The sequence below is a fragment of the Rhincodon typus genome, chromosome 9 (assembly GCF_021869965.1).
Source record: "Rhincodon typus isolate 14 chromosome 9, sRhiTyp1.1, whole genome shotgun sequence".
NCBI lineage: Eukaryota > Metazoa > Chordata > Chondrichthyes > Orectolobiformes > Rhincodontidae > Rhincodon > Rhincodon typus.
In genome coordinates this window covers 669,014-695,844 of record NC_063340.1, presented here as the reverse complement: position 1 = coordinate 695,844, position 26,831 = coordinate 669,014, and the positions used below count along the sequence as shown (strand labels likewise).

Sequence of the window (26,831 nt, the reverse complement as noted above, 5' to 3'; positions counted from 1 at the left end):
CACCCCCATCTCCTACCTACTAACCTCATCCCACCCCCTTGGCCTGTCCCTCCTCCCTGGACTGACCTATCCCCTCCCTAACTCCCCACCTACACTCACCTTTACTGGCTCCATCCCTGCCTCTTCGACCTGTTTGTTTCCTCTCCACCTATCCTCTCCTCTATCCATCTTCTATCCGCCTCCCCCTCTCTCCCTATTTATTTCAGAACCCCCTTCCCCTCTCCCATTTCTGATGAAGGGTCTAGGCCCGAAATGTCAGCCTTTCTGCACCTATGATGCTGCTTAGCCTGCTGTGTTCATCCAGCTCTGCACGTTGTTGTCTCTAAGTTTTAATTTGTATTTTTCACTTACTGCTTGGGTCATATACGTGGGACTTGTGTTTATTAGAATAGCATACTAGGAGAATTGTGCTCAGTTTGGGAATAGTTAGGTGTTAGACTGGAATTGTTTGGTTTGTTAGTAGTTCTGATAATTTGTTCACTGTTAGGGTTAAATAAATAAATAGTTACTCATTACTTATAAAATGAATATCAGGGATTTTCTTTCATTTAACCTCCCCTTCTCTGTAACAAGTTCATCTCCAGTATTTGGTTCATTTCCCTCTTCATATTCATATACCAACCTGATGCCTTTTAAATGTTGTGATTGTACCTGTCTCTCCCACTTCCTGACAACTTGTTCCACATAAGCACCACACTCTATGTGAAAAAGTTAGCCCTCAGGCTAACCCTGAGGTTTAGTTTGTACTCATTGGAGAATGGAAGAATGAGAGAAGACATTATTGCTATATGTAAGGTTCTTAGGGGATTGACAGGAAAGATGCAGAGTGTTACTTCCAGTTGTAGGAGCATACTCTCACAATAAGGGATTGACCAGTTAAGAAGAGATGGGGAGTAATTTCTTCTTTTATGATGGATCATGACTTAGTAAGTGGTCTTCATAGGGTTATGTTTTCTGAAGCAGGATTTACTGTGATTTCTCTCCACAGATGCTGCCAGACCTATAGAACCATAGAACCCCCTACAGTGTGGAAACAGGCCATTCGGCCCAACAGGTGCACACTGACCAAGCCTCCAATGAGCATCCCACCCCTCCCCACCCCTCTACCATATCCCTGTAACCCTGCATTTCCCAAGGCTAACACACCTCACTTGCACATCCCTGAACCGGACTCTGATTTTTTGCTTCACAGATGCTGCCATTCCTGCTGAGGTTTTCCAGTAACTTCTGTTTTTGTTGGAATCAACCACATTGCTGTGATTCTGGAATCAGATATTGGCCTTTCTTACAGAACATTACTGAAGTAGATCCATATGGCGGCTCGAACCCAGATCGTGATTCCCCTTATGTTTATTTTTAACCTTTTCACTGAATATCCCAGATTTTATTCTGGAGACTAAATTCCTCAGGAACTCCCGCCCGGCTTCTGCACGGACAGCCGCTTACGTCAGTGGGGCGGGGCTTGGGTCCTCTCCGTTTCTGGAAGCTTCTCCGCCTCAGAGAACGCCGGTTCCCTCGCTGCAATCCGCCGCCATCCGGTCCTATCCACCGGCTCCCGGTCCCGTTCCGCCGCCATCCGGTCCCATCCACTGGCCCCCGGTCCCGTTCCGCCGCCATCCGGCCCACACCCGCTCTAAGCGATGCCCGAGAAAAGCTGCAGCAAAGGCTCGAACGGCGCGGCCAAGGGAGTTTATCAGGACCGTGAGAAACCGGCTCAGATCCGCTTCAGCAATATCTCCGCCGCCAAAGGTGGGGCCGGGTAGGGATATGATCCAACGGCGGAAAAATAGCAAGGGAATGTCGGAGAAACACGGAGATGGATGAAGGGGAGGGGGTTTGCTAACTGTGGTCTGCCGAGCCACCGAGACAAAGTTTGTTTGGGGGCGGGCGCTGGGGTTTGGGGAAATGGGCCGCATAACCGGGGTGCGGGGAGAAAGTTCAGGCTCTGGAGAAATATGTAAAGACCATTTACAGTAAAAGTGATGGCTGGGTATCCCAACATCGGCGATTCACCCACCCTCAGGGTAAATATAGTGTATGCTCCACAGATACAGATTCCCTCCGCTCAGCAGATTTTCATCGATGTGAATAAAAATAACTTCAAATCAATACGTTTTTTTAAAAATTTGTTTATCTTTCAGCTGTTGCAGATGCCATACGGACAAGTCTTGGCCCAAAGGGCATGGATAAGATGGTACATGCTTTGTGCTTTTGTTTCTTTCTCTTTCACATATCGAATCTGTTTTACCTTGTGTTTTTATTCAAGCAGCAGTTAGGTTAATGCTTAGTACTTGGCATAATAAAATTTCCATAAGTAATCAACCTAACATTTGCTTTCATAAATTATTGCGTATCCGCAGTTTACCAAGGCTTTTTCTTTCTTTTCGCTTTATGCTCCTATGTATAGCATCTTTGCCTATTGTCATCTAATTAAGAGATAACACCATGTGAAGCTGGAGGAACACAGCAGGCCAGGCAGAATCAGAGGAGCAGAAACGTCCGCTTTCCTGGTCCTCTGATGCTGCCTGGCCTGCTGTGTTCCTCCACACACTGTTATCTTTGACTTCAGCATCGGCAGTTCTTACTATCTCTGTCATTTAATTACGATTGATTTCAAAAGTAGACAGACAGCAAAACGTGAACATTGCTGTAAAAAGATTTTGAAGTTTTTATCTTGTGCTCATCAGGACAACTTGCAAGAATACTAACATAAGGGGAAAAAAGAACACTTACTGTATGAGAGGAGAGTGCTGATTATAGTCCACCGGCCTACCAATAGATGTGTCTTTGCGGAGAATACACCAGTTCCCCATGACTGATAATTGTCATACTTTTAAACCAGACATAGAGTCGTAGTCCTAGAGATATACAGCATTGGAAACAGACCTTCAGTCCAACTCGTCCATGCCGACCAGATATCCTAAATTTGTGTTATCCACTGTTAACTTTCCAGTCTCCCCCCTCCAAAGGACCAACGTTTACTTAAGCAACTTTTGCCTTTTCTACATATCTTGAAGCTTTTGCTATTTGTTTTTGTATTTTGCTGTGGTTTTCTTTTGTAGTTTACTGTTATGACATTTTAGTAACCCTTTGATCTTTAAACATTTCCCAGTCTTTTCGCGTGCCACTGGCCTTTGCAATATAGTATACTGTAGTTTTTAATCTTAACATTATCTTCATTTTTCTTGCTTAGCCATGGATGTTTCTTCCTTCTCTTGCAATCTTTGTTCTTTTGGACCATAAAAAATAGGAGTGGGAGTAGATTGTTTGGTTCTTTGAGCTTGCTCACTCATTCAATAGGATCATGGTTGATCTAACAATCCTCAAGTCCATATCTTCAAGTCCGAGGGAAAATAATAGCTCCTCGCTTCAGTTTTAAATTTGTATCCTCAGCATTTAATCTGTCAAGTCCCTTAAGAATCCTATATGTTCAAATGAGATCATGTGTCATTCTTCTAAACTCCAATAAGTTCCAAACATTTCAACCACTGCTCATAAGACAGTCCCTCCATAGTGGTGATCATCTTGGTGAGTCTTTCTCTGAACTGACTCCAATGAAATAATACCTTTCTTAAGGGGATCAAAACTGCTCACAGCACTCTAGATGCAGTCTCACCAGCACCTTGTACAGTTGCAGTAAAATATCCTTATTCTTTTATACTCTGACTGCCTTGAAATAAGGGTCAGCATTCCATTAGCCTTCCTAATCACCTGCATCTGTGCTAGCTTTCTGTTTCATGCCCAAGTACCCCCACGTCACTTTATGTTGCAGATTTTTGCAGTTCTTCTCCATGTAGTTAATACTCTTCTTTAGTTTTCCCCTCTGAAATGAGCTTCATGTTTTCCCAAATTATACTCTTTGCCAACATTTTGCCTGCATACTTAACCTATAAATATCTCTGAACTGTTCGTATCCCTCTCACAATCTGTCTTTCCACCTATTTTTACCTTCAGCGAATTTGGCTGCAGGTACATTTGCTTTCTTCCTCTTAAGTCACCAATATATATCATAAACAGTTTCAGTCCCAGCACTGATCTCTGTGGAATCCCATTGGTAATGGGTCCCCAACCTGAAAACACACCCATATCTCCTTGCCCGTAAGCCAATTCTCTATCCGTGCCAACATACTCTCGAACACGGGCTGTTACAATTTAACCTTTGTGAAGTACCTTGTCAAGCACCTTGTGGAAATCCAAATACACCACTTTTACTAATCCTCTGTATTCACTCTGGTTCAGACTTCCTCTGAAAACTTGAAATTAATCTGACAGGATATCCTTTTCATGAAGCCGTGCTAACGTTGCTTGATTAAATTGATCTTCCAAATGTTCTGCTATAACTTCCTTAATTGATTCCAATACTCTTCCAAAGATAGGTGGAAAATATTTTATTTGGGAGGAATTGAGTATCTCCTTAAACATCTGCCAGTGCTTATCAACTGTCCTACTTCTTTGTCTTTCCACCAATCCACTCAGGCCAGATTTGTCTTCGTGCCTACGTAATTACCTTTATTTAACTCCAGAATGCTAGCGTGGGATTCCTTGGTTTCTCATCCTCCAACCGAATTTGAAATTCTAGCATACTGTAATCATTCTTCCCGAGAGGAATCTTTACTATGTTCCCACTTCATTGCAAAATACCAAATCCGTAATTGCTTGCTCTCTTTCTTGGAGCAACATGTTCAGAATCAATCTCCACATGTAATGAACTTCCCCTTGAGGCTGCCGTTGCTAATTTGATTAATCCAGTCGATGTGCATATTAAAATCATTCATGCTGTACCTTTTTTTTTTAAAAGTAGGAACAAGCCCCATTATTTCCTAGTTTATGCTGACCCCACTATGGGACTACTGTTTAGGGAATGTCGAGATTACTATCTCCAGGGACTTTCCTTTAACTGTTTCTTGTTTCTACCCAGATTAATTTGATGTCTTGATCTTCAGTACTGATAATTTTTCTCTGCATCACTGATCTAGTCCTTCACTGACAAATATACGCAACTTAAGTGGGATGTAATGGCCTAGTGGTATTTCTTTTTGAAAAAAGCCACTCTGTAATTAAGAGTCTAATGATGACCATGAATCAGTTGTCATTTGTTGGAAAAACCCATCTGGTTCACTAATGTCCTTTAGAGAAGGAAACTGCCATCCTTACCTGGTCTGGCCTACAGGTGACCACACCCACAGCAATGTGGTTGACTCTTAATTGCTCTCTCGACAATTAGGAATGGGCAATAAATACTGCCTAGCCAGTGACTCCCTCATCCCGTAAACTAATACAAAGAAAACTTTTATTCTACCCTTCCAAAAGAGTACCCCTAGATATTCAATTCCCACACCACGTCTCCCTGCAACCACATCTCAGTAATGGCTGCCAAATTATATCCATTTGTCTTTATTGAAGTCCAAATCTGAGGTGTACACCCACAGCAAGGGTCTTAACACCGAGCCCTGCAGAACCTCACTCAAAGCAAACTTCTGACACAAAAATATCCTTTTACCATCACTTTTTTATTTCCTAACTCTTGGCCAATTTTGGTTCCAATGTGCCTGCTTGCTTTGGATCTCATGAGCATTTACTTTCTTTACCAGTGTACCGTGATGGACGTAATCAAAAGTCTTGCAAAAATCAATCTTGTAGACCGTATCAAATGCATTATCCTCAACAACACTCCTGGTTACCACTTCAAACAATTCAATCAAATTTTATGAAATAAAACCTTCAATTAACAAATCTCTGACTTGCCCTGATCAGGCAGTGGCTCTCCAAGTGCAGATATAATCTGTCCCTCAGAATTCTTACTGATAACTTGCCCATCACTGAGGTTAGACTGACTGGCCTGTAATTTCTGGGTTCTATCCCTTTGCTACCATTGTTCCAATATTAAGTCTTCTGTACCTTTCCTGTGGCCAGTCAGATATGAACATTTACTGCTAAGATCCTTTATCTCCTCCCTTGCCTACCTCGACAACCTGGGACACATCTGGGACTGTGGATTTGTCCACTTTAAAGGCTTCGAAACTCACTAGTACCTCCTGTCTGTTAATTTCTCCTAATACTTCAGCTCTCCGCTCTCCATCTTGATCTCTACATGTGCATTGTATTTATGCATTGTCAGGACTGCCACAAAGGTATTAATTTGGGGGTCCATGTACAGATTACTTCAGTTGTCCAAAATGGGTCCTGCTCTTTCCCGAGTGTTTTTTTTGTTCTTTATACATGTTTTAAAACCACTTCAGATTTTCTATTATTCTACCTGCCAATGCTTTCTTGTATGCTTTTAGCTTTCCCAATGTCCTTTTGAAGTCCCCCTGTGTTGAACTGTCTGTATCTGCAGTAAGTGTTTCTCTTTGCTAATCCCATCCTTTTTGTCCCTTGACATCCAGGGTTCTCCAGTCTTAGTCCCACCCTTTGTCTTTACAGGAATGTATTTATGTTGCATTCTTGCTATTTTCTGATTGAGTGCTTCCCACTGTTGCTCCTAGCCTATTTGGGCTAAATCATGTCTCTTTGTAAAATTAGTCTTTCCCCAGTTTAGAACTTTTATTCCGAGCCCACCCATATCCTTTTCCATTATAATCCTAAATCTAATCAAGTTACTGATATTATTTCCAAAATGTTTCCCAATTGATTTGCTTTCCACCTGCTCAGGCTCGTTTCTGAAAATTGGGTCCAGATCTGAACCCTTCCTTGTTGGATGTCTTTGTGTACTCGCCAAAATGTTCTCCTGGATGCAATTTAAGAATTTTGCTCCCTCCTTACTTTGAACATTAAAATGATTGCCATTAGTAATGAACCACAGAACAGCTGCCCCCAATTTTGTTGAGTTGAAACAGGTCTTTGTCTGCAAAGAACAGGGCCTGATGTGTGAATGTAAGTAACTTTTTGTATAAGTGTGCCACACTGAATTATACTTGACAATCAATTTAAGCTCAATGTTCCAAGTTGCAAAATGGAGAATTTTGCAAAAACATATTCCTGGTTCTGGTTTCGAGAAGAACAAAATTCTGCACCGAACAGGTTTTTTAAAAAAATTCTGCAGTCCTTATCAACTTGAATGAACTGGTAGGTTTTATCAGATATGGATAAAATATTGGGAGGACCCTTTTGGAGACATAGAAAAAAGGTGTAGGGTAGGCCATTAAGCCCTTTTGGGCTTGATGGACCATTCAGTATGATCCTGGCTGATCATCCTGAATTCTCCCTTAATCCATGGATCCCTTTTGCCTTAAGAACTATGTTCTAACTCCTTGAAAAAAACAATGTTTTGGTCTCAACCACTTTCTGTGGCAGAGAATTCCATGAGTTCACCTATCTCTGGGTGAAGAAATTTCTCATCTGTCCAAAATAACATAACCCAGATCCTCAGAGTGTAACCCCTGGTTCTGGACTCCATGGTTATCGGAAAAACCCTTCCTGCATTTAGGAAGGTGATGGCCTAGTGATGGTATTACTGGACTGTTAATCCAGAAACCCAGATAACATTCTGGAGACCTGAGTTCAAATCCCGCCACGGCAGATGGTGGAATTTGAATTCAATAAATATCTGGAATTAAGAGTCTAATGTTCACTGTGAATCCATTGTCAATTGTCAGGAAAACTCCATCTGGTTCACCAATGTCCTTTTAGGGAAGGAAACTGCCATCCTTACCTGGTCTGGCCTACATGTAACTCCGGACCCACAGCAATGTGGTTGACTCTTAACTGCCCTCTGGGTAATTAGGGATGGGCAATAAATGCTGCCTAGCCAGTAACGCCCTCATCCTGTGTATGAATTTTAAAAAATTAACATTATTTTGATGTTTCCTGCCTCTGTAGTAGTCATGCACTTGGGGTTGTACACAGGCAACCATTTCTGTAGTTAATTGTTACATAGACCAGTCCAGATTAATTTAAAAAGCACATGCTTACTGTGTGAGATGACCTCCTATGATCCAGCAAAAGCCTCTGTTGTCTCGCGGTCTCAAGGCTGTCAGATTAAGGAGCTACAATTTGTATAGACGGGAGTTTTCTCATTGGTGTTCAAAATTTGATTGACCACCACCTTGACTGACTTTGAGTAGCTTTCAGATGGTGGAGTGTTATACTGTAGGTCATTGAACAAGTGTACTGAATACTAAAATACAAGTTTGAGATATGTATATTTGCGTTTAGAATTGTAGAAGTTAGTGAACTGTTCTTGAGCATTCCTCTTTTTGTAAGGATCAAGTTATATGTGTACTCGCTGACTTCTGTGTTTGCCTGTGTCTTAATTACGCTTCAGAATTGACTGCCAAGTATTTGGTGATGACATACTTTTGAAGTGGTTGGGGAAATATGCAAGTTCTTCCATTCCCCATCCTGCCCCCCTCATGGTGTCAAAGGTTGCTCAGATTACATGCTAACTTGCAAGAATATAAATTATCATCCATTATGCATTTTTTGCTTTGGGTTTTGTGGAAGCTAATTTTAATTTTTTCTCCTGTAGATACAAGATGGAAAAGGTGATGTGACCATTACCAATGATGGCGCAACTATACTGAAGCAAATGCAAGTTTTGCACCCAGCGGCAAAAATGGTCAGTGTTGTCAATTTACTCTGTCAAGATTCTGCTAGAAACTTTTAAACGTTTCAATTGGCTTTGGCTTTGTGCAGCAACTAATTAGAAATATTTTTGAATCTAAAACCAGTTAAAGTGTTATATCTTTTATATTAATTCCAATGTTTTGATTAAACATGTCAATCATAAAAGGTCTGAAAGTTGGCTGTATCATTTGTTTATTTCATTGTAAAAACTAATTTGTTTCACCTTTAATGAACAGTTACCATTTAAAACTTGCAAAATTTTCCAGGCTTGTAGTCTAATTTTTTTTTCTTTGACTTAAGCTGGTAGAGTTGTCAAAGGCTCAGGATGTGGAAGCTGGTGATGGAACCACTTCTGTTGTGGTAATTGCAGGAGCTTTGCTTGACTACTGTGCTAAACTGCTTCAAAAAGGTATGTATTACAAGAAACGTATTAGAACTGACTCAGTACAATATGTTGGTTTGAAGCAATTTCATCAGACTGATGCATACGACAATAGCCCAAGAACGGCTTTTCAATCCAACCAGTCAGTGCTAATGTTCCACTCCAACTTCCTACCATCTTTGCTCATCCTAATTTATCATCATGACCCTTTATTTCTCTTCTCTCTCGTTTGATTAGTTAGTACTCCCTTAAATGAATTGATACTGTTCACTTGAATTACCCAGTGTGGTAGCATGTTAGACGTCACCACTCTGGATGGAGAAGTGTCGTCTGAATTTCCGATCAGGTTTTGTTGTGACTGTCTTATATGGATGCTTTCCAGTTGTGCTGTTCCCCACAGAGGAATCACTTTGTGTATTCGTTTCCGTAATTTTAAAGATCTCTTGGGTCAACCCTTAGCCTTTTTTTTTCAAGAATAAGGAGATCTAGTGTATTACCTCTATATGTCCATGCATTTCTCATGGCATCTTCCCTGCAACCTCTCTGGAATCTGTCATTTTATAATACGGTGACCAAAGCTGCATGTGGTACTGTGTGTAAACTAACCAAAGTTTGATACAAGTTGAGCATAAATATATTGGCCTTTTTTAAATAAAAAAGGATTTGGACTTGAGACTTGATTTGTCTAAGCTAATTAATATGCTTTTTAATTTATGACCCTTTTGCAAAGACCGATTTGCTAGCTGTATCTTCTTTGTACTTGTTACCACCTCAACGACACTCTATCTGGATTTCATGTTTAATATCCACTGCACTTCTTTTGCATGCTCACAAGCTCTTTCTCCAACAGTTTTGGCTCAGTCTTAACCCTGGCTCTACTTTTTTTTTTCTTCTGATTACTCCTGATTAACAAACTTCTAACATGCTCTAACCTCTTCCCCTTCTGCTCAACCATGATCGGTTATCAGCTACCACCTTAGTTTGGTTCCAAACGCTCCCAGCCCTAGCCAACCCTCTGTTCAAAACTTGACATGATAGTGAACCCTTGGTAGTGACAAGCCTTCCAACATGTAGAAGATATTCTGCTTGACTGAGGTCTGATGTCAGCTGATGTTTTAATTCTTAGCACTACTGAACTCCAAGAGAGCACCACCTCAATTCCTGTGTGCAATCTGTCCTCCCAGGATAATACCACTTAAGCATAGTTTCCACCATAACGCAGACTGTTTTGACCTTTTGTTCAAAGTTTAAAAAAACGAGCTTATCTCCAGTTTTCCTTGTTTTCTTGCTATTTGTGGGTATTTTTGCATGCTCTTAATGAGGCTCGGATTCAGGTCCAACCTGCTTCAGAGGTTTGTAATAACATCTCTGAACAGGTTGATTAGGAAAATGGGTTCAATAAATAGTTTCCTGTCTTTTCTTTTTACTATTTTCACGGTTTATTTCCAACATTTTCTCTTTCTAAAGTTTTAGCAAAGTTTGTAGTTCAGGTTGTGGGTGAGATTGTTGACTTGTTGACACCCTCACCCACATTCCGAACTACAAATCTTTGCTAAAACTTTAAACACCTATGGGCGCAACATGCTAAAAATTGCCCGACAATGGGAAAAGTTCGCCAACTGACGAAGCTCTACCCATGAACAATTTCACTTTCTCCACGAATGCCTCAGGAACCAGGTACTGCCCTGCAGCATGACGTACAAACCTCCACTCAACAACCCACAGGCACACAAAATAGCTGAACAGAACAGACGCAGAATGCTATGGGTAATGATTAATTATGCCCATAACCAACTCCACAGGTACGAATGGGAAATTTTGTGCCAAAAATCACGATACCTAAACGCTAAAGACCAGCAGTGGATTACAACCTTAGAACAGGCCATCACCATCTATCAGCACGAGACCAAAACTAAGAAGAGACACAAGCTACAGGAGAAACTTGCCAAACTGATCCACCACAAAGACCAGGACAACGACAAACCGGACACATGGGTAAGAAGCCTATCCAGCAGACGACTCTCAGAAACTGTGAAAGCTGTCCTAATAACGCAGGCTGAACTATGACCACAAAGATGCGAACAGAACAGACTTCATGGCTACCCTGAAAACTACATTAAAAGACAACAGACTCATGGACAAAACACAACAAGCCATCAGACAAATTTTCATCCCCTAATTATACCGAAGGAACGAATGGGACACCCTGAACATATGAGCGGGAAAAGCACTAGATAAATTCAAGAAAGGCAAGAACATTATGATCCTACTAGCAGACAAAGGGCGCTTGACCGTTATCATGAACAAACCAGACTACGTGAACAAAGCACAGGCATTGCTCACAGCTACAAACACTTACCAACGGGTGGCGATAGACCCAACACCACAACTAAGTAATAGGATCACCCAGACACTGAAGAGACTAAAGAACACAGGACAGATAACCAAGACAGGCTCCATGAGAATGAAACCAGAAGGCACAAACACCCCCTGCTTGTATGGGCTTCCTAAAGTACACAAAGCAGACGTTCCCCTAGACCCATTGTTTCCCTACTGGGCACACCTTCACACAAACTGGTCAAGGACCCACAACAGAGACTGAAACCTAGTCAACGGATCACCCTATTCCATCCACTCAAGCCAAGAATTCCTCAATACCCTCAAGAACATAAAAAATCGACAACGAGATTGTGGTATCCTTTGATGTCACAGCTTTATTCTTGTCAGTCGACATCCCACTAGCCAAAGAAATAGAACAAGTTACCAGATGAAGCAGGAACGCAGACCAGCAACTCCATCAGCAATGACAACATGCTCAAACTACTAGACCTATGCTTCACCACACACTTCATCATTAATGGTCAAGTATACAAACATATCAATGGCACACCCATAGGGTCACCCATCTCAGGATTCATCCGAGGTAGTCACGCAAAGACGAGAACATACCACCTTGCCCCGGATTCAAACTAAACTGTGGATCTGGTACGTAGATGATGCATTTGTCATTATTAAACACAACAAACTAGAAGAGACCCACCACCTCATCAACCACATTCGTGGGGATTAAATTCACAAGAGAAGAAGAAAACAAAAATCAGCTTCCATTTCTGGATGTCGAAAGTTGAACGTATGACCAACCGGGAGTTCCAAACCTCACTAGAGGAAAGCAACCCACAGTGACCCAATCCTCAACCTCCACAGCAACCACCCTGACGTCCACAAACAAAGCTGTGTTAGGACACTAATTAAACGGGCCACCACTCACTGCAACACTCCAGAACTATGCAGGAAAGAGGAAGAGCACCTATACAAAATCTTCGCCATGAACGGATATCCCCGCAACTTCATCCGTAGGTGCCTACTAAATAGACAACAAGAGGACACAGTATGCCCCAACATACTGGCCCCACAGCCCTACGTCAAGAACATATCAGAACTAACAACGAGACTCCTAAGACCACTAGGTATCATGGTAGCACATAAACCCACAGCCACTCTACAACAAACAATCCTCAAGAATTAAAGATCTCATTCCCACAACATGCAGAACCAATGTCGTTTATGAAATATGATGCAGCAACTGCCACAAATATTACATCAGACAGACAGGAAGGAAACTAGCCATCAGAATACATTGAACATCCACTAGCACCAAAATGACACGATGAACTTTCCTTAATACCAGTACACTCGGACAATGAAGGCCATCAGTTTAACTTGGACAATGTAACTATAGTAGCCCAAGCCAAACATAGATGTGCATGGGAATTCCTAGAGGATGGTTTTCAACCCTTTAATGCAATTAGCAAACATATAGAATTGGACCCTATGCACAAATCTATACAGAACAAAACCGAAAATGACACTGCTCACCATAACGGATAAATTCCAAGCGGAGTAGAATAACGTCGCTTCATCGGAAGCCTCACTGATGATGATACCTAGCATGATGACAAAACGTCTGAACAAAAACAAACCAGCTTGGCGAGCAAGTCAATAGTTTCATTTTCCCTGTCCTCCGATTGATTTTGTTTTCCTTAACTTTCGTAAAACTCCTGTCTATGAAATTCGGAGATGTGCTAATCACATGCTTAAATGCTTACAAGGAATGTTAACTTAATCAACTTTTTTGTTTTTTGCAAAACTGATCAATTTTGTTATAGGGATCCATCCTACAATCATATCCGAGTCTTTCCAAAAGGCCCTAGAAAAGGGAGTGGAGGTTTTGAATGGCATTGCCCAACCTGTGGAGCTAAGTGACCGAGAATCTCTCCTGAACAGTGCTACCACAGCGCTCAGCTCCAAAGTAAGAACAATTGTGTGATTCATACTGATAACTTCTATGTTATTAATAGGCTTTGCATCATAAATATTTTGATGATGAAAAATACTGTATATCACAGGTCATCTCAATTTCAATAGCCTACTATGCACTTAATGTTTATATTCAAAGTATTATAATTTATTGTTAAATATATTGCCAATTTACAACTCTGTTTTAAAAGTCATTTGAGTATCATGCATATTGCACGTCAGGAAATTTCCTCTTGGCTCATTGAATGAAGTGCAGATTTATTCATGTTCATTCAAGTAGGAATGCTATTTGGAAAACCTCAAATCAAATCATTAGACAAAGATATCTTGGATTCATAGCCTTTGCTATGTCCGATGTACTCATTACTTTATAATGTCTTGTGTGAAATGAACTGAATTCGCTTCCTTGATGGGGACTTAAAGGGAGAGGAGAGTTGTTCACTTTTGACTGAAGTTGCTTCCAAACACTTTGACCTGTCTCTTGCACTTAAGTACTGGATTTCCACTGTGGCTGAGGATGAAGATTTCCTTGTTAGTTGCCTGTTTGTTTGTTTGTTTCTCACCAGCCTTGATTTGTAGGGCCAGCTAACCACCTTCTGATTTGTTCCTTCTGCCTACAGTTTTTAGAATATTTTTCAGGCATCAACAGGTTACACTTCGTTGAGTTGTCAAGTGCTGTTTCATCCTTGGAGTGATGAAGTGTGAGCTTGCCAGTTTGAATGGCATTGCCCACCCTGTGGAGCTAAGTGACTATTCTGTAGCTGATACAAGATATGTGTACATGTCCACTGTTCAATTGCTGTTCTATCATAATGTAATTGTACTTCTACCTGTAATGTCATATGGTGAAGGATTTCCTCATTTGAGGGACTGTACTACTGCCAGATATACCTTGTGTAGATTGGGTGAAGTTTCCTTGTGTTCCCTCGTTTCCAGGCACAGGCCAAGTGGCAGTACTCCTAGGCTTGAGACACATGAAATCCTCCATCTTGAGTACAGCATTTTGTATGCCTTTGCTGGCCTGCTCATTGGGTAGGGGCAGAAGTGTGCTGGGTGGTAATCAGCAGGAGGATTCCCTGGGATTGTTTACTGAGATAGTACAAGACTTGATTTGCAGTTCCTGTTGCATACTCTTAGAGTAGTTCCTACTTGAGTACATAATAATGTGCCCATTTCTGGACATGTTCTATGGCTGGAATAAAGCTTGAGAGGTTGGTGATGAGAATGTTTGCAAAGTGAATAGCTGTGCTGAAGAAGTTAATATGTTAAGCTGTTGTTTGAACAGTCTGGAGGATATCCTTAAAAACTCTGATGTTAACATCTAAATGAAAGAGAAGTTTTTATTGGACTGAGTATCTAAGTCTTGCTATGTTATGATGCTTTGTTCCGGAGAAGTGTGTCTAAATTTTAAGATTTTTTTTTCAATCTGATAGTCAAGGGTTCAGGTATGCAGAAGAGGAGAGACTGACAAGAGGACCAGATAACGTTTGATGGCAGGATGACCAGATAATATTTGAGAGGGAGATAGAAATACTAAATTTCAAAAGAAAATCAACAATTTAAAATTTTGTGGCTTGTTTCCAAGATGGTGGATATAAAATTAAGATTCCCAGATGTGTGAAAGTACTGTGGTGATATATTGTTAATAAAATGGTCATGCCAGCTGCCAGTAATTAGTATTTCCTCAAGGTGAACAGTTATGATAATCAGCTGAAATTAAACGGAAATTTCTGTCGTGTAGGTTGTTTCCCAGTATGCCAGTCTTCTTGCTCCAATGAGTGTTGATGCAGTAATGAATGTAATTGATCCTGCAACTGCCAGTAGTGTGGACCTTCGAGATATCAAAATTGTCAGGAAACTAGGGTAAGAACAAGAATCTATGAATTTGTCAGTAATTCATATCTTGTCTACTTGAGTTTGCTGCAGTTACATGTCAGTTGCCCATTTATCTAATTACAAAAATTTGGGGCTGAAAATTAATCTCATCGCCCTTTTTAGTTATATTTCTTTTCCTGTAACACAACACAACCATAACATCAAACCACGTAATCTCATTCCTACCGGTAGTAAATTGAGAGAGTGCGTTTTAAAAAGATGACAAAGTTTCTATCATTTTCTCGATCTCTTTTTGTTTCTTAATTTGTTTGCAACTAATATGACTTCACCTGTGTCCATTGTTTGTTTCTTTCTGAATTCTTCAATCCCACTTTGTGAAATCAGAAATGACAAAACCAATCACCTATTGGTACCACTTCCCATTTGCCCTTGCTCACTTTCAAAACTGATAAATGCAGCACTAATTGCAATCAACTAAGCATTGCTGAGATATTCCCACTTCAAAAAAATTTAAGCTGTTTACTTGATTCCAGTTGCATAAGGTAGCTATGATATCAAATTAATGAGGAACCTTTGCATGAATTTCTTTCAACTTTACATAATTATTTTTGAATTTTTGAAGTAGGTATTCTGCCCTAGAATGTGTGATAGGAGTCTGCTTTATATAATTTTCATTTAAGTGCCATTTGTGATTTTTGAATTAAGTTCCATCAACTTTGTCAGTAAATATTTGCAGTACTGGAGCAGCTACATTATAGTCTCAAAAAATATTTTAAAAAGCATGGTGGCCAAGATGCATAAACTGATCCCAGACCTGATCCCTCAGCCTGCTGAATCAGCTGATCATTTTATGTAAATCTTTTATATAAATGATAAAAAAAAACAGTTAACCCTGATCCTTGCAGCATACCACTGATCACAGGCCTCCAGTCCGAAAAATAACTCCCCACCATTTACCTCTGTCTCCTACCTTTGAGCCAATTTTGTGTCCAATTGACTAGCTCCCCCTGGATTCCATGTGATCTAACCTTGCTAACTAGTCTACTGTGTGGAACCTTGTCAAACACTTTGCTGAAGTCCATCTCGACAATGTCTACCACTCTGCCTTCATCAATCTTCTTTGTCATCTCTTTACTGAGACACAATTTCCCACGCCATAAAGCATGTTGACCATTCCTAATCAATCCAAATGCATGTAAATCCTGTCCCTCTGAATCCCCTCCAACAACCTACCCATCACTGATGTTATGCTCACCGGTCTATATTTTGTGGCTTTTCCTTGTCACCTTTCTTAAAAAATAGCACCACTTCAGCCATCCTCCAGTCTTCCAGCACCTCACCTGTGGCTATCAGTGATACAAATACCTCAGCAAGAGGCCAAGCAATCTCTTTCCTAGGTTCTAGATACACCTGAGCAGGACTGGGGGATTTATCCACCTTTACGCATTTTAAGACGTCGAGCGCCACCTCTTCTCTAATATGGACTCTTCTCAAGACATGATTATTTATTTCCCCAAGTTCACTAGCTTCCATTTCCTCCTTCACAGACAATACTGATGTGAAATACTTGTTTAGTGTCTCACCAGCTTCCTATGGTTCCACACACAGATGGCCATGTTGATCTTTAAGGGGTCCTAATCTGTCCCTAGTTACTCTTTTGCTCTTAATCTATTGTAGAATCTCTTTGGATTCTCCTTAACCCAATTTGCCAAAGCTATCTTGTGCCTGATTTCCCTCTTGAGTGTAGTCCTTGCCCTTGTACTTCTCAAGAGATTCACTCGATCCCAGCTGACTATTCCTGCCATGTGCTGCCTCCTCTTGACCACAGCCTCAATTTCTCGAGTCATCCAGCATTCCCTACACCTACCAGCCTTGGACTTTATATTAACAGAATCATACTGTCTCTGAACTCTTGTTATTTGCATTTTTAAGGCCTCCCACTTGTGAATAGCCACTCTCGATCAACTTTTGAAAGTTCTTGCGTAAGGCTGCCAAAATTGGCCTTACTCCAGGTTAGAACTTAACTTTTAGATTTGGTCTATACTTTTCCATAACCATTTTAAAACTAATAGAATATGATCGATGGCCCCAAAGTGCGCTGTCACGGACACCTCAGTCACTTGCCCTGCCTTATTTCCTAAGAAGGTCAAGTTTTGCTCCCTCTCTAGTAGATACACCCATATAAGATTAAGAAAATTTTCTTGTACACATTTTACACATTCCTCACTATCCAAGCCCTTAACATTATGGCAGTCCCAATCTGTTTGGAAAGTTACAATCCCCTACCATTATCACCCTTTTATTCTTATAGATACCTGACATTTCCTTACTTATTTGCTTCTCAATATCCTGCAGAGTACTAGGGGGCCTATTGTACAATCCCAATATGGTGATCATTCTTTCCTATTTTTCATTTCCACCCGTATAACTTCTCATGATGTACTGCCAGAAGTATCCTTCCTTAGTACATTCATAATGATATCCTTGATCAAAAACGCCACTCCCCCTCTCGTCTTGCACCTCTTTCTATCTTTCCTGTTGCATCTATACCCTGTAACATTAAGTTGCTAGTCCTGCCCTTCCCTGAGCCACTTTCCTGTAATACCTAAGATATCATGGTCCCAAGTTCCCAACCATGCCCTGAGTTCATCTACCTTTCCTGTCAGGCCTCTTGCATTGAAATAATGCAAATTAATTTATCGGCCTTACCTCGTTCTCTGCCTTGCTGTTGCCTGCCTTGACTGTTTAACTTGCTCCTGTTCTCTACTGTGCCAGCCTCAGGCTTATCTCTTTCCGCTTGTATCCTCTCCTCCTCCACCAACATCTTGAAGATTCACTGCAACAACACAAATATGTGACCTCTATGGCTGTAAGCTCCCCTCCAAGCCACAGACCATCCTAATTAGGAAATATATTGCTGTTACTTCATGTCACTGGATCAAAATCCTAATCTTCTCTTAAAGCACTCTGGATATTCCTACATTCCAAGATCTGCAGTGGCTCAAGAAGGCAGCATGCCGCCTTTTTTCAGGGCAGTTAGGGATGGCCAATAAGTAGTGTAGTCTAGTAAGTTGCACCCATATCCCGTGAATGATTTTTGTTTTAAAGAAGTTGCTTTAATGTTTTGGGTTCTTAACTGTCACGTATGAATCACCTTGACGATAAAAGCAGTCTCCTTCCCTCAAGTTACAATCACGCAGTTGTACATCACACCTCTGAGCGTGGATTTGAGCCCTCACTCAGCAAACAGCAGTTCGAAGCAAGTTAGTCTTCACAAGTGGTACTTTTTTTTTTAAATCATGCCTTTTTTATTATAAAATCAATCTTAATAATCAAAACTTGCCTTCCAGCGGAACTATTGATGACTGTGAATTGGTGAATGGACTAGTTCTGACTCAGAAAGTAGTTAACGCGGGTGTCAGTCGAGTGGAAAAGGCCAAGATAGGGCTCATCCAGTTCTGTTTATCTGCTCCAAAGACTGACGTAAGTATATTTCTGTATAATTTAGCTGAAACATTGAGTCTCACAATTATTTCTTAAGTATGAAACACAGAATGCAGTTGTGAAAGTGTTATCTTCTATGAACTGTCATTTTGAGCAGATAAATGAAAATAGGAACCTTGGTACAGGTGAGATGTGAAAAGAACAATTAGTGTATTTAAGTCAATTCTCATATTTGGCCTAACCCTAACAATTCCTGTGAGAAATAAAAGTGCAATAATAATGTCTGCTTCTCCATTGTTCTCAATGCCAGTAACCATCATGAATGTCTACCAGTCCTGTTTGGCTGTTGCTACCCAATACACTTGATAGTTAGCAAGTGCACTTTTGAAGAAGGCAGATACCCAAGCTTTTAGATTAAAGCAGCAGGTCCCCTGCTTGTGTGCATGTTAAGGTGCCCGATACATATGGCACACCTTAACTGGAAATTTTCAATTGGAATGACTTCAGATTTCATTTTCCCCTTTTAAATATATTGATAACTTTTATTTAAACTATTTCCCAATGAAGATGAATATTAAAGCGAGAAGTCCATGTGGGATGTTCTGGTCCTAATGCAAAACTATGAATGTTATTCTTGACATTTTAAATACTGACCATTGCTTGCACCCTTAAATATTTATTCAGGACTCCCTTGCAAGCTTCTTAGGTTAGTTTTTGGAAAACATTCATTTTATTCTTGAGTCCCTTCTGTTAAGTCCTTACTGACCTACAATTTATAGAGTCCTTAACATTGTAAACTACCCAAAGGTGCTCTAAGGGAGCAATCTGCAACAAAATTTCACACTAAGCCATGTGAAATAAAATGCTATATAACTGCATATTCCTGGTTAATCTTCAAAATATGTAGTTGTAGTAATAGGCTTACATCCTTTAGTTTATCAGTTCTGTCACAATAAGGCAGAAGTCGTATGCCTGGTGGCATGAATTTGGGATCAGTTACCTGTCAGTTGCCTGCCTCGATTATCCCCATTCGATCTTTAATCAGATCAACAATTTGTGCACCATCTTTTTTTCACTATAAATTTTTCTTGCATCGCATCCAATGGCCTCTGACGTAATTGGTTGGAATAGAGTACTGACTAAAGCTTTGGACAGAATAATGGTTGGTATTCTCAATTGAGATTTTGTCCAGTCACTAACTTTCTTAACCGTAGATTTGATATGTGTGTTATAGATGTCATAAACCATTTCCAATCTTGGAGTGTCAGCCAAGTTGTTATACTCAGGATTTTGCGGTGTGATTAGAAAGCTTTGTAAAGTTTACTTTCTTCTATAGATGGAAAGTCAGGTTGTAGTTTCTGACTACGCCCAGATGGACCGCGTGTTGCGTGAAGAGAGAGCCTACATTTTGAACTTGGTGAAACAGATTAAAAAAGCTGGTTGCAATGTTCTGCTTATTCAAAAATCAATTCTGAGGTAATTTTTTTGAGTTAGACATGCATCTGTACCATATCTACTCAGGTAACATTTTGGAAATAGGGGCATTTGTGATGTTTATATATTTGTTCAACTAGTCTCTCTCACTCATTAACATATGATATTCTGATCATGCCATTTATGGGGTACTTGGAAGCAAATAGAGTGAAATACTTGGAACATTACAGCGCCGTACAGGCCCTTCGGCCCTCGATGGTTTCACGGGTCAGCGCAACAGTCTGAAGCCCATCTAACCTAAACTATTCCATTATCACCCATATGTTTATCCAATGACCATTTAAATGCCCCTAAGGTTGGCGAGTCTACTACTTTTGCAGGCAGGGCATTCCACACCCTTACTACTCGCTGAGTAAAGAACCTACCTCTGATATCTGTGCTATATCTATCACCCCTCAATTTAAAGCTATGTCCCCTCGTGCTAGCCATCACCATCCAAGGAAAAAGGCTCCCACTGTCCACCCTATCTAATCCTCTGATCATCTTGTATGTCTCTATTAAGTCACCTCTTAACCTTCTTCTCTCTAACGAAAACAGCCTCAAGTCCCTCAGCCTTTCCTCATAAGACCTTCCCTGCATATCAGGCAACATCCTGGTAAATCTCCTCTGCACCCTTTCCAATGCTTTCACATCCTTCCTATAATGCGGCGACTAGACCTGTACGCAATACTCCAAGTGCGGCCGCACCAGAGTTTTGTACAGCTGCAACATGACCTCATGGCTCCGAAACTCCCTCGACCAATAAAACCTAACACACTGTACGCCTTCTTAACAACGCTATCAACCTGGATGGCAACTTTCGGTGATCTATGCAGAAGGACACCGAGATCTCTCTGCTCATCCACACTACCAAGAATCTTACCATTAGCCCAGTACTCTGTATTCCTGTTACTCCTTCCAAAGTAAATCACCTCACACTTTTCCGCATTAAACTCCATTTGCCACCTCTCAGCCCAGCTCTGCAGCTTATCTATGTCCCTCTGTAACCTGCAACATCCTTCCGCACTATCCACAACTCCACCGACTTTGTCATCCGCAAATTTACTAACCCATCCTTCTACACCCTCATCCAGGTCATTTATAAAAATGACAAACAGCAGTGGCCCCAAAACAGATCCTTGAGGTACACCACTAGTAACTGAACTCCAGGATGAACATTTCCCATCAACCACCACCCTCTGTCTTCTTACAGCTCGCCAATTTCTGATCCAAACCGCTAAATCACCCTCAATCCCATGCCTCCATATTTTCTGCAATAGTCTATCATGGGGAACCTTATCAAACGCTTTACTGAAATCCATATACCCCACATCAACCGCTTTACCCTCATCCACCTGCTTGGTCACCTTCTCAAAGAACTCAATAAGGTTTGTGAGGCACGACCTACCCTTCACAAAACCGTGTTGACTATCCCTAATCAAATTATTCCTTTCTCGATGATTATAAATCCTATCTCTTATAATCCTTTCCAAAAGCTTTACCCACAACCGAAGTAAGGCTCACTGGTCTATAATTACCAGGGTTGTCTCTACTCCCCTTCTTGAACAAGGGGACAACATTTGCTAGTCTCCAGTCTTCTGGCACTATTCCTGAAGACAATGACGACATAAAGATCAAAGCCAAAGGCTCTGCAATCTCCTGTCTAGCTTCCCAGAGAATCCTAGGATAAATCCCATCCGGCCCAGGGGACTTATCTATTTTCACACCTTCCAGAATTGCTAACACCTCCTCCTTATGAACCTCAATCCTGTCTAGTCTAATAGACTGTATCTCAGTATTCTCCTCGACTACATTGTCTTTTTCCTGTGTGAATACTGACGAAAAATATTCATTTAGCGCCTCTCCTATCTTTTCGGACTCTACGCACAACTTCCCACTACTGTCCTTGACTGGCCCTAATCTTACTCTAGTCATTCTTTTATTCCTGACATAGCTATAGAAAGCTTTAGGGTTTTCCTTGATCCTTCCTGCTAAAGACTTCTCATGTCCCCTCCTGGCTCTTCTTACCTCTCTCTTTAGGTCTTTCCTGACTAACTTATAACTCTCAAGTGCCCTAACTGAGCCTTCACGCCTCATCTCTACATAAGCCTCCTTCTTCCTCTTGACAAGAGATTCAACTTCTTTAGTAAACCTCGGTTCCCTCGCTCGACCACTTCCTCCCTGCCTGACAGGTACATACTTTTCAAGGACACGCAGTAGCTGTTCCTTGAACAAGCTCCACATTTCAATTGTGCCCAGCCCCTGCAGTTTCCTTCTCCATCCTGTGCATCCTAAATCTTGCCTAATCGCCTCATAATTGCCTTTCCCCCAGCTATAACTCTTGCCCTGCGGTATATACCGATCCCTTTCCATCGCTAAAGTAAACATAACCGAATTGTGGTCACTATCACCGAAGTGCTCACCTACCTCCAAATCTAACACCTGGCCTGGTTCATTACCCAGTACCAAATCCAATGTGGCCTCGCCTCTTGTTGGCCTATCTACATACTGTGTCAGGAAACCCTCCTGCACACATTGGACAAAAACTGACCCATCTGAAGTACTCGAACTATAGCGTTTCCAGTCAATATTTGGAAAATTAAAGTCCCCCATAACAACTACCCTGTTACTTTCGCTCCTATCCAGAATCATCTTTGCAATCCTTTCCTCTACATCTCTGGAACTTTTCGGAGGCCTACAGAAAACTCCCAACAGGGTGACCTCTCCTCCTGTTTCTAACCTCAGCCCATACTACCTCAGTCGTCGAGTCCTCATCAAACGTCCTTTCTGCCACCGTAATATTGCCCTTGACTAACAATGCCACACCTCCCCCTCTTTTACCACCTTCCCTGATCTTGCTGAAACATTTAAACCCCGGAACCTGCAACAACCATTCCTGTCCCTGCTCTATCCGTGTCTCCGAAATGGCCACAACATCGAAGTCCCAGGTACCAACCCATGCTGCAAGTTCACCCACTTTATTCCGGATGCTCCTGGCATTGAAGTAGACACACTTCAAACCACCTTCCTGCCTGCCGGTACACTCCTGCGACCTTGAAACCTTATTCATGACCTCACTACTCTCAACCTCCTGTACACTGGAGCTACAATTCAGGTTCCCATCCCCCTGCTGAATTAGTTTAAACCCTCCCGAAGAGCATTAGCAAATTTCCCCCCCAGGATATTGGTACCCCTCTGGTTCAGGTGTAGACCATCCCGTTTGTAGAGGTCCCATCTGCCCCAGAATGAGCCCCAATTATCCAGGTATCTGAATCCCTCCCTCCTGCACCATCCCTGTGTCCACGTGTTCAACTGCTCTCTCTCTCCCTGTTCCTCGCCTCGCTAGAACGTGGCACGGGTAACAAACCAGAGATAATAACTCTGTTTGTTCGAGCTCCAAGCTTCCACCCTAGCTCCTTGAATTTCTGCCTTACATCCTCATCCCCATCCCTTTTCCTACCTATGTCGTTGGTGCCTATGTGGACCACGATTTGGGGCTGCTCCCCCTCCCCCTTAAGGATCCCGAAAACACGATCTGAGACATCACGGACCCTGGCACCTGGGAGGCAACACACCAACCGCGAGTCTCTCTCGTTCCCACAGAATCTCCTATCTGCCCCCCTAACTATGGAGTCCCCAATGACTAATGCTCTCCTCCTCTTCCCCCCTTCCCTTCTGAGCAACAGGGACAGACTCTGTGCCAGAGACCTGTACCCCATGGCTTACCCCTGGTAAGTCGTCGCCCCCAACAGTATCCAATACGGTATACTTGTTTTTGAGGGGAACGGCCACGGGGGATCCCTGCACTGTCTGCCTGTTCCCTTTCCGTCCCCTGACTGTAACCCATCTACTTTTTTCCTGTACCTGAGGTGTGACTACGTCCCTATAACTCCTCTCAATTACCCCCTCAGCCTCCCGAATGATCCGAAGTTCATCCAGCTCCAGCTCCAGCTCCAGCTCCCGCTCCCTAACGCGGTTTCCGAGGAGCTGGAGTTGGGTGCACTTCCCGCAGATGAAGTCAGTGGGGACACTAGTGGTGACCCTTACCTCCCACATTCTACAGGAGGAGCATGCAACTGCCCTAACATCCATTCCCAAGCATGCAACTGCCCTAACATCCATTCCCATACAATTTGATATTTGAGCATTGGCATGTTGTATTTAAGACTGGGCATAAATTAGAGCCTTGCCTGCAGTTAATTAGCAAAATTACTTCAGAAATATATTTAGTTGATCGGCTTGGAAAGTCCATTTCTAAATGTCACAAGTTTCAGTTTCAACCTGGCTCCCAGTTGATCCTAGTCCAAAGTACAAACCATTCATTGAGTATAACACAAAGACCAGGAGTGTTGTGGGCAGTGTTTCAGTTTACACTTGAATTATAATGTGATACTGGGTGCCATAAGCATCTATGTTCTCTTCTTTAACAATGGCCTCTTTCAAGGTATTTTGCAGAAATGGTTTAATTAAATGCTGTATGACTCTTTTAGCATTATTTCTGTTCCTCTGGCCATGCTTCCTATTCCTTGAGCCATGCAATTTTGAAATGGTTTGTTACTTCAATTTTGGTCATGGAAGTCTACATTAATACTATTAATTTTTTTTTAACAGGGATGCACTTAGCGATCTGGCCTTGCACTTTCTTAATAAGATGAAAATTATGGTCATCAAAGATATCGAGAGAGAAGATATTGAGTTTATCTGTAAGGTACAACAGACTTGTGCAACAATTGTGACAAAATGTAATCTTTTTTAAAACAGAAGCAGTCAGTTTTATTTTTTATTCTTGATATGATCATTACTTAAAAACCAATAAATATTCTCTTTTTGTAGACTCTTGGCATAAAACCAGTTGCTCATGTTGACCAATTCATGCCGGATATGTTAGGCACAGCAGAGTTGGCAGAAGAGATCCGTTTGAATGGTTCTGGCAAACTGATTAAGGTAATAACGGGCAATCCCTATGGAAATAAGCAATGATTTCAGTTGAGGCTGCATTGAAGCTTCAGTACTGGAAATAATTGTCGTTGCCTAGTTATGCGAATGATTGCTTTCTGTTATAGATTACTGGCTGTGCAAATCCAGGAAAAACGGTATCCATTGTCGTCCGAGGGTCCAATAAATTGGTAATGGAAGAAGCTGAGCGTTCCATTCATGATGCTCTTTGTGTCATCCGCTGCTTGGTAAAAAAAAGGTAATTTTTCCCCACGTCTTATTCAAATTTTTTGGCCAGTTTTTAACTTTTCTAATTTTTAATTGAATATTTCCAGTCTATACGCAAGTAGTAGAGCAGATGTTTGACTTTAAATCTGAGGCTGGAGTTTAAAATGCCTTTAAAGAGAGAAGGTAACAATTTGACCATTAATGGGAATTATTTGGCTTTTTTGTTTATATTTCCTGTTGTCTTCTATTTTTAATTCCTTAATCACATCTGGACTTCATGGTTTGAAGTAAAATTTAAATTTAAATTTGTATTTCAGAAGTTTGTGTCTTCACATACTGTTGATTTTAAGTTGGCTATTTGGTTCCTTTTGTAATTGTGATACCCCTCAACATGAGCCTGATGGTCGATTTATTTAGAATATATTCATTTTGATTTTTCTGTTTGTATTTGATAGAAGATTACATCATTAAATCATGAGAATTTTGAATTGAGGTTTTAAAAGCAGTATGACTTGAGAAAAGCGCTGACCAATTGAAACTCAATAGTTCAGGAATTTGTATAAAGATTTACACAACTAATTTTGCCCATCATAAATAAAGAACAATAATGTTTTTGACACTATGTGGAATAAATCTTGGTGTGACACAATGATAGGATCAACATTTTATTGAAACAAATTGCATAATCCACTGAATTCATATCTTTTTAACAGGGCTTTGATTGCTGGAGGTGGAGCTCCTGAGATTGAGTTGGCAGTACGTTTAACTGAGTACTCCCGTACTCTTAGTGGCATGGAGGCATACTGTGTACGTGCATATGCTGATGCGCTAGAGGTTATCCCATCTACTTTGGCTGAAAATGCAGGTCTTAATCCAATTTCTACTGTCACAGATTTGAGAAACAGACATGCACAAGGAGAAAAGACTGCAGGAATTAATGTCAGAAAGGTGAGACCTGCATTCCTAATATTTCTGTTTGTACTTTTTGCTGGGACATAGTGAAGAAAAATATAAGCAAACAGATTCTGCATTTGGTTTTTGTTTTATTTTCAGGGTGGTATTTCTAACATTCTGGAGGAGCTGGTTGTGCAACCTTTGCTCGTCTCCCTCAGTGCTCTGACACTTGCTACAGAAACAGTTCGTAGTATCCTGAAGATTGATGATGTGGTAATTGTTTCTTTAAAGTATGGTTGGGGCAGGGTAAGAATGAAACTTGGCTTATTGTTACAGTGCTCCCAAAGCAATTACTTTCAAGAAAAATGAGCAGAAATTTGGTTTGATCTATGGAGTAGAAGAATTGTTTTACCATTTGAATTGGGCTTCATGCTGTATGTAGTGTCATTACTGCTGCTTACCGTTTGATGTCAGTTATCAGACTAGAATGTTTTTCATGTAAATTTATTCCTGGCTTGTCAAAGTATATTTAATAATTTGGGTTACTTTTTTCCCCAGGTTAATGCACGATAGATTCAACAGAAGTGACTGAGATGTCTTGAATACCCATGGTCGTCTGCTGTGCCAACTTGTGATTGAGCACAACTTTCTGATGTTCCATAGTAACAATGCAGAGTTGCCACATGTTTGTTTACTAACTGTAGTAATGCTTTAACTTAATAAAATATTCAAAGTTTGAAATTCACCTTGCTTTTAT

General features: G+C 41.1%; 1 protein-coding gene across 1 annotated transcript; it reads left to right on the top strand.

Moving 5' to 3' along the window:
* Positions 1 to 1,450: 1,450 nt before the first annotated feature.
* cct4 (chaperonin containing TCP1, subunit 4 (delta)) lies at positions 1,451 to 26,819 on the top strand. Its single transcript, XM_020533814.2, has 14 exons — positions 1,451 to 1,749; positions 2,142 to 2,194; positions 8,468 to 8,557; positions 8,866 to 8,974; positions 13,114 to 13,256; positions 15,006 to 15,127; positions 18,451 to 18,583; positions 19,881 to 20,020; positions 24,629 to 24,725; positions 24,851 to 24,961; positions 25,081 to 25,211; positions 25,894 to 26,128; positions 26,234 to 26,347; positions 26,633 to 26,819. The coding sequence occupies exons 1-14, from the start codon at positions 1,641 to 1,643 to the stop codon at positions 26,645 to 26,647; spliced, it is 1,602 nt and encodes a 533-aa protein (XP_020389403.2). The 5' UTR covers positions 1,451 to 1,640; the 3' UTR covers positions 26,648 to 26,819.
* The last annotated feature ends 12 nt before the right edge of the window (positions 26,820 to 26,831 follow it).

Excerpts from the sequence above, each read along its gene's own strand:
- cct4 (XM_020533814.2), top strand. The coding sequence starts at position 1,641 with ATGCCCGAGAAAAGCTGCAGCAAAGGCTCGAACGGCGCGGCCAAGGGA. Across the intron at positions 2,195-8,467 it reads CAAAGGGCATGGATAAGATG|ATACAAGATGGAAAAGGTGA; the intron begins GTACATGCTTTG and ends TTTCTCCTGTAG. Across the intron at positions 24,962-25,080 it reads GTTCTGGCAAACTGATTAAG|ATTACTGGCTGTGCAAATCC; the intron begins GTAATAACGGGC and ends TTTCTGTTATAG.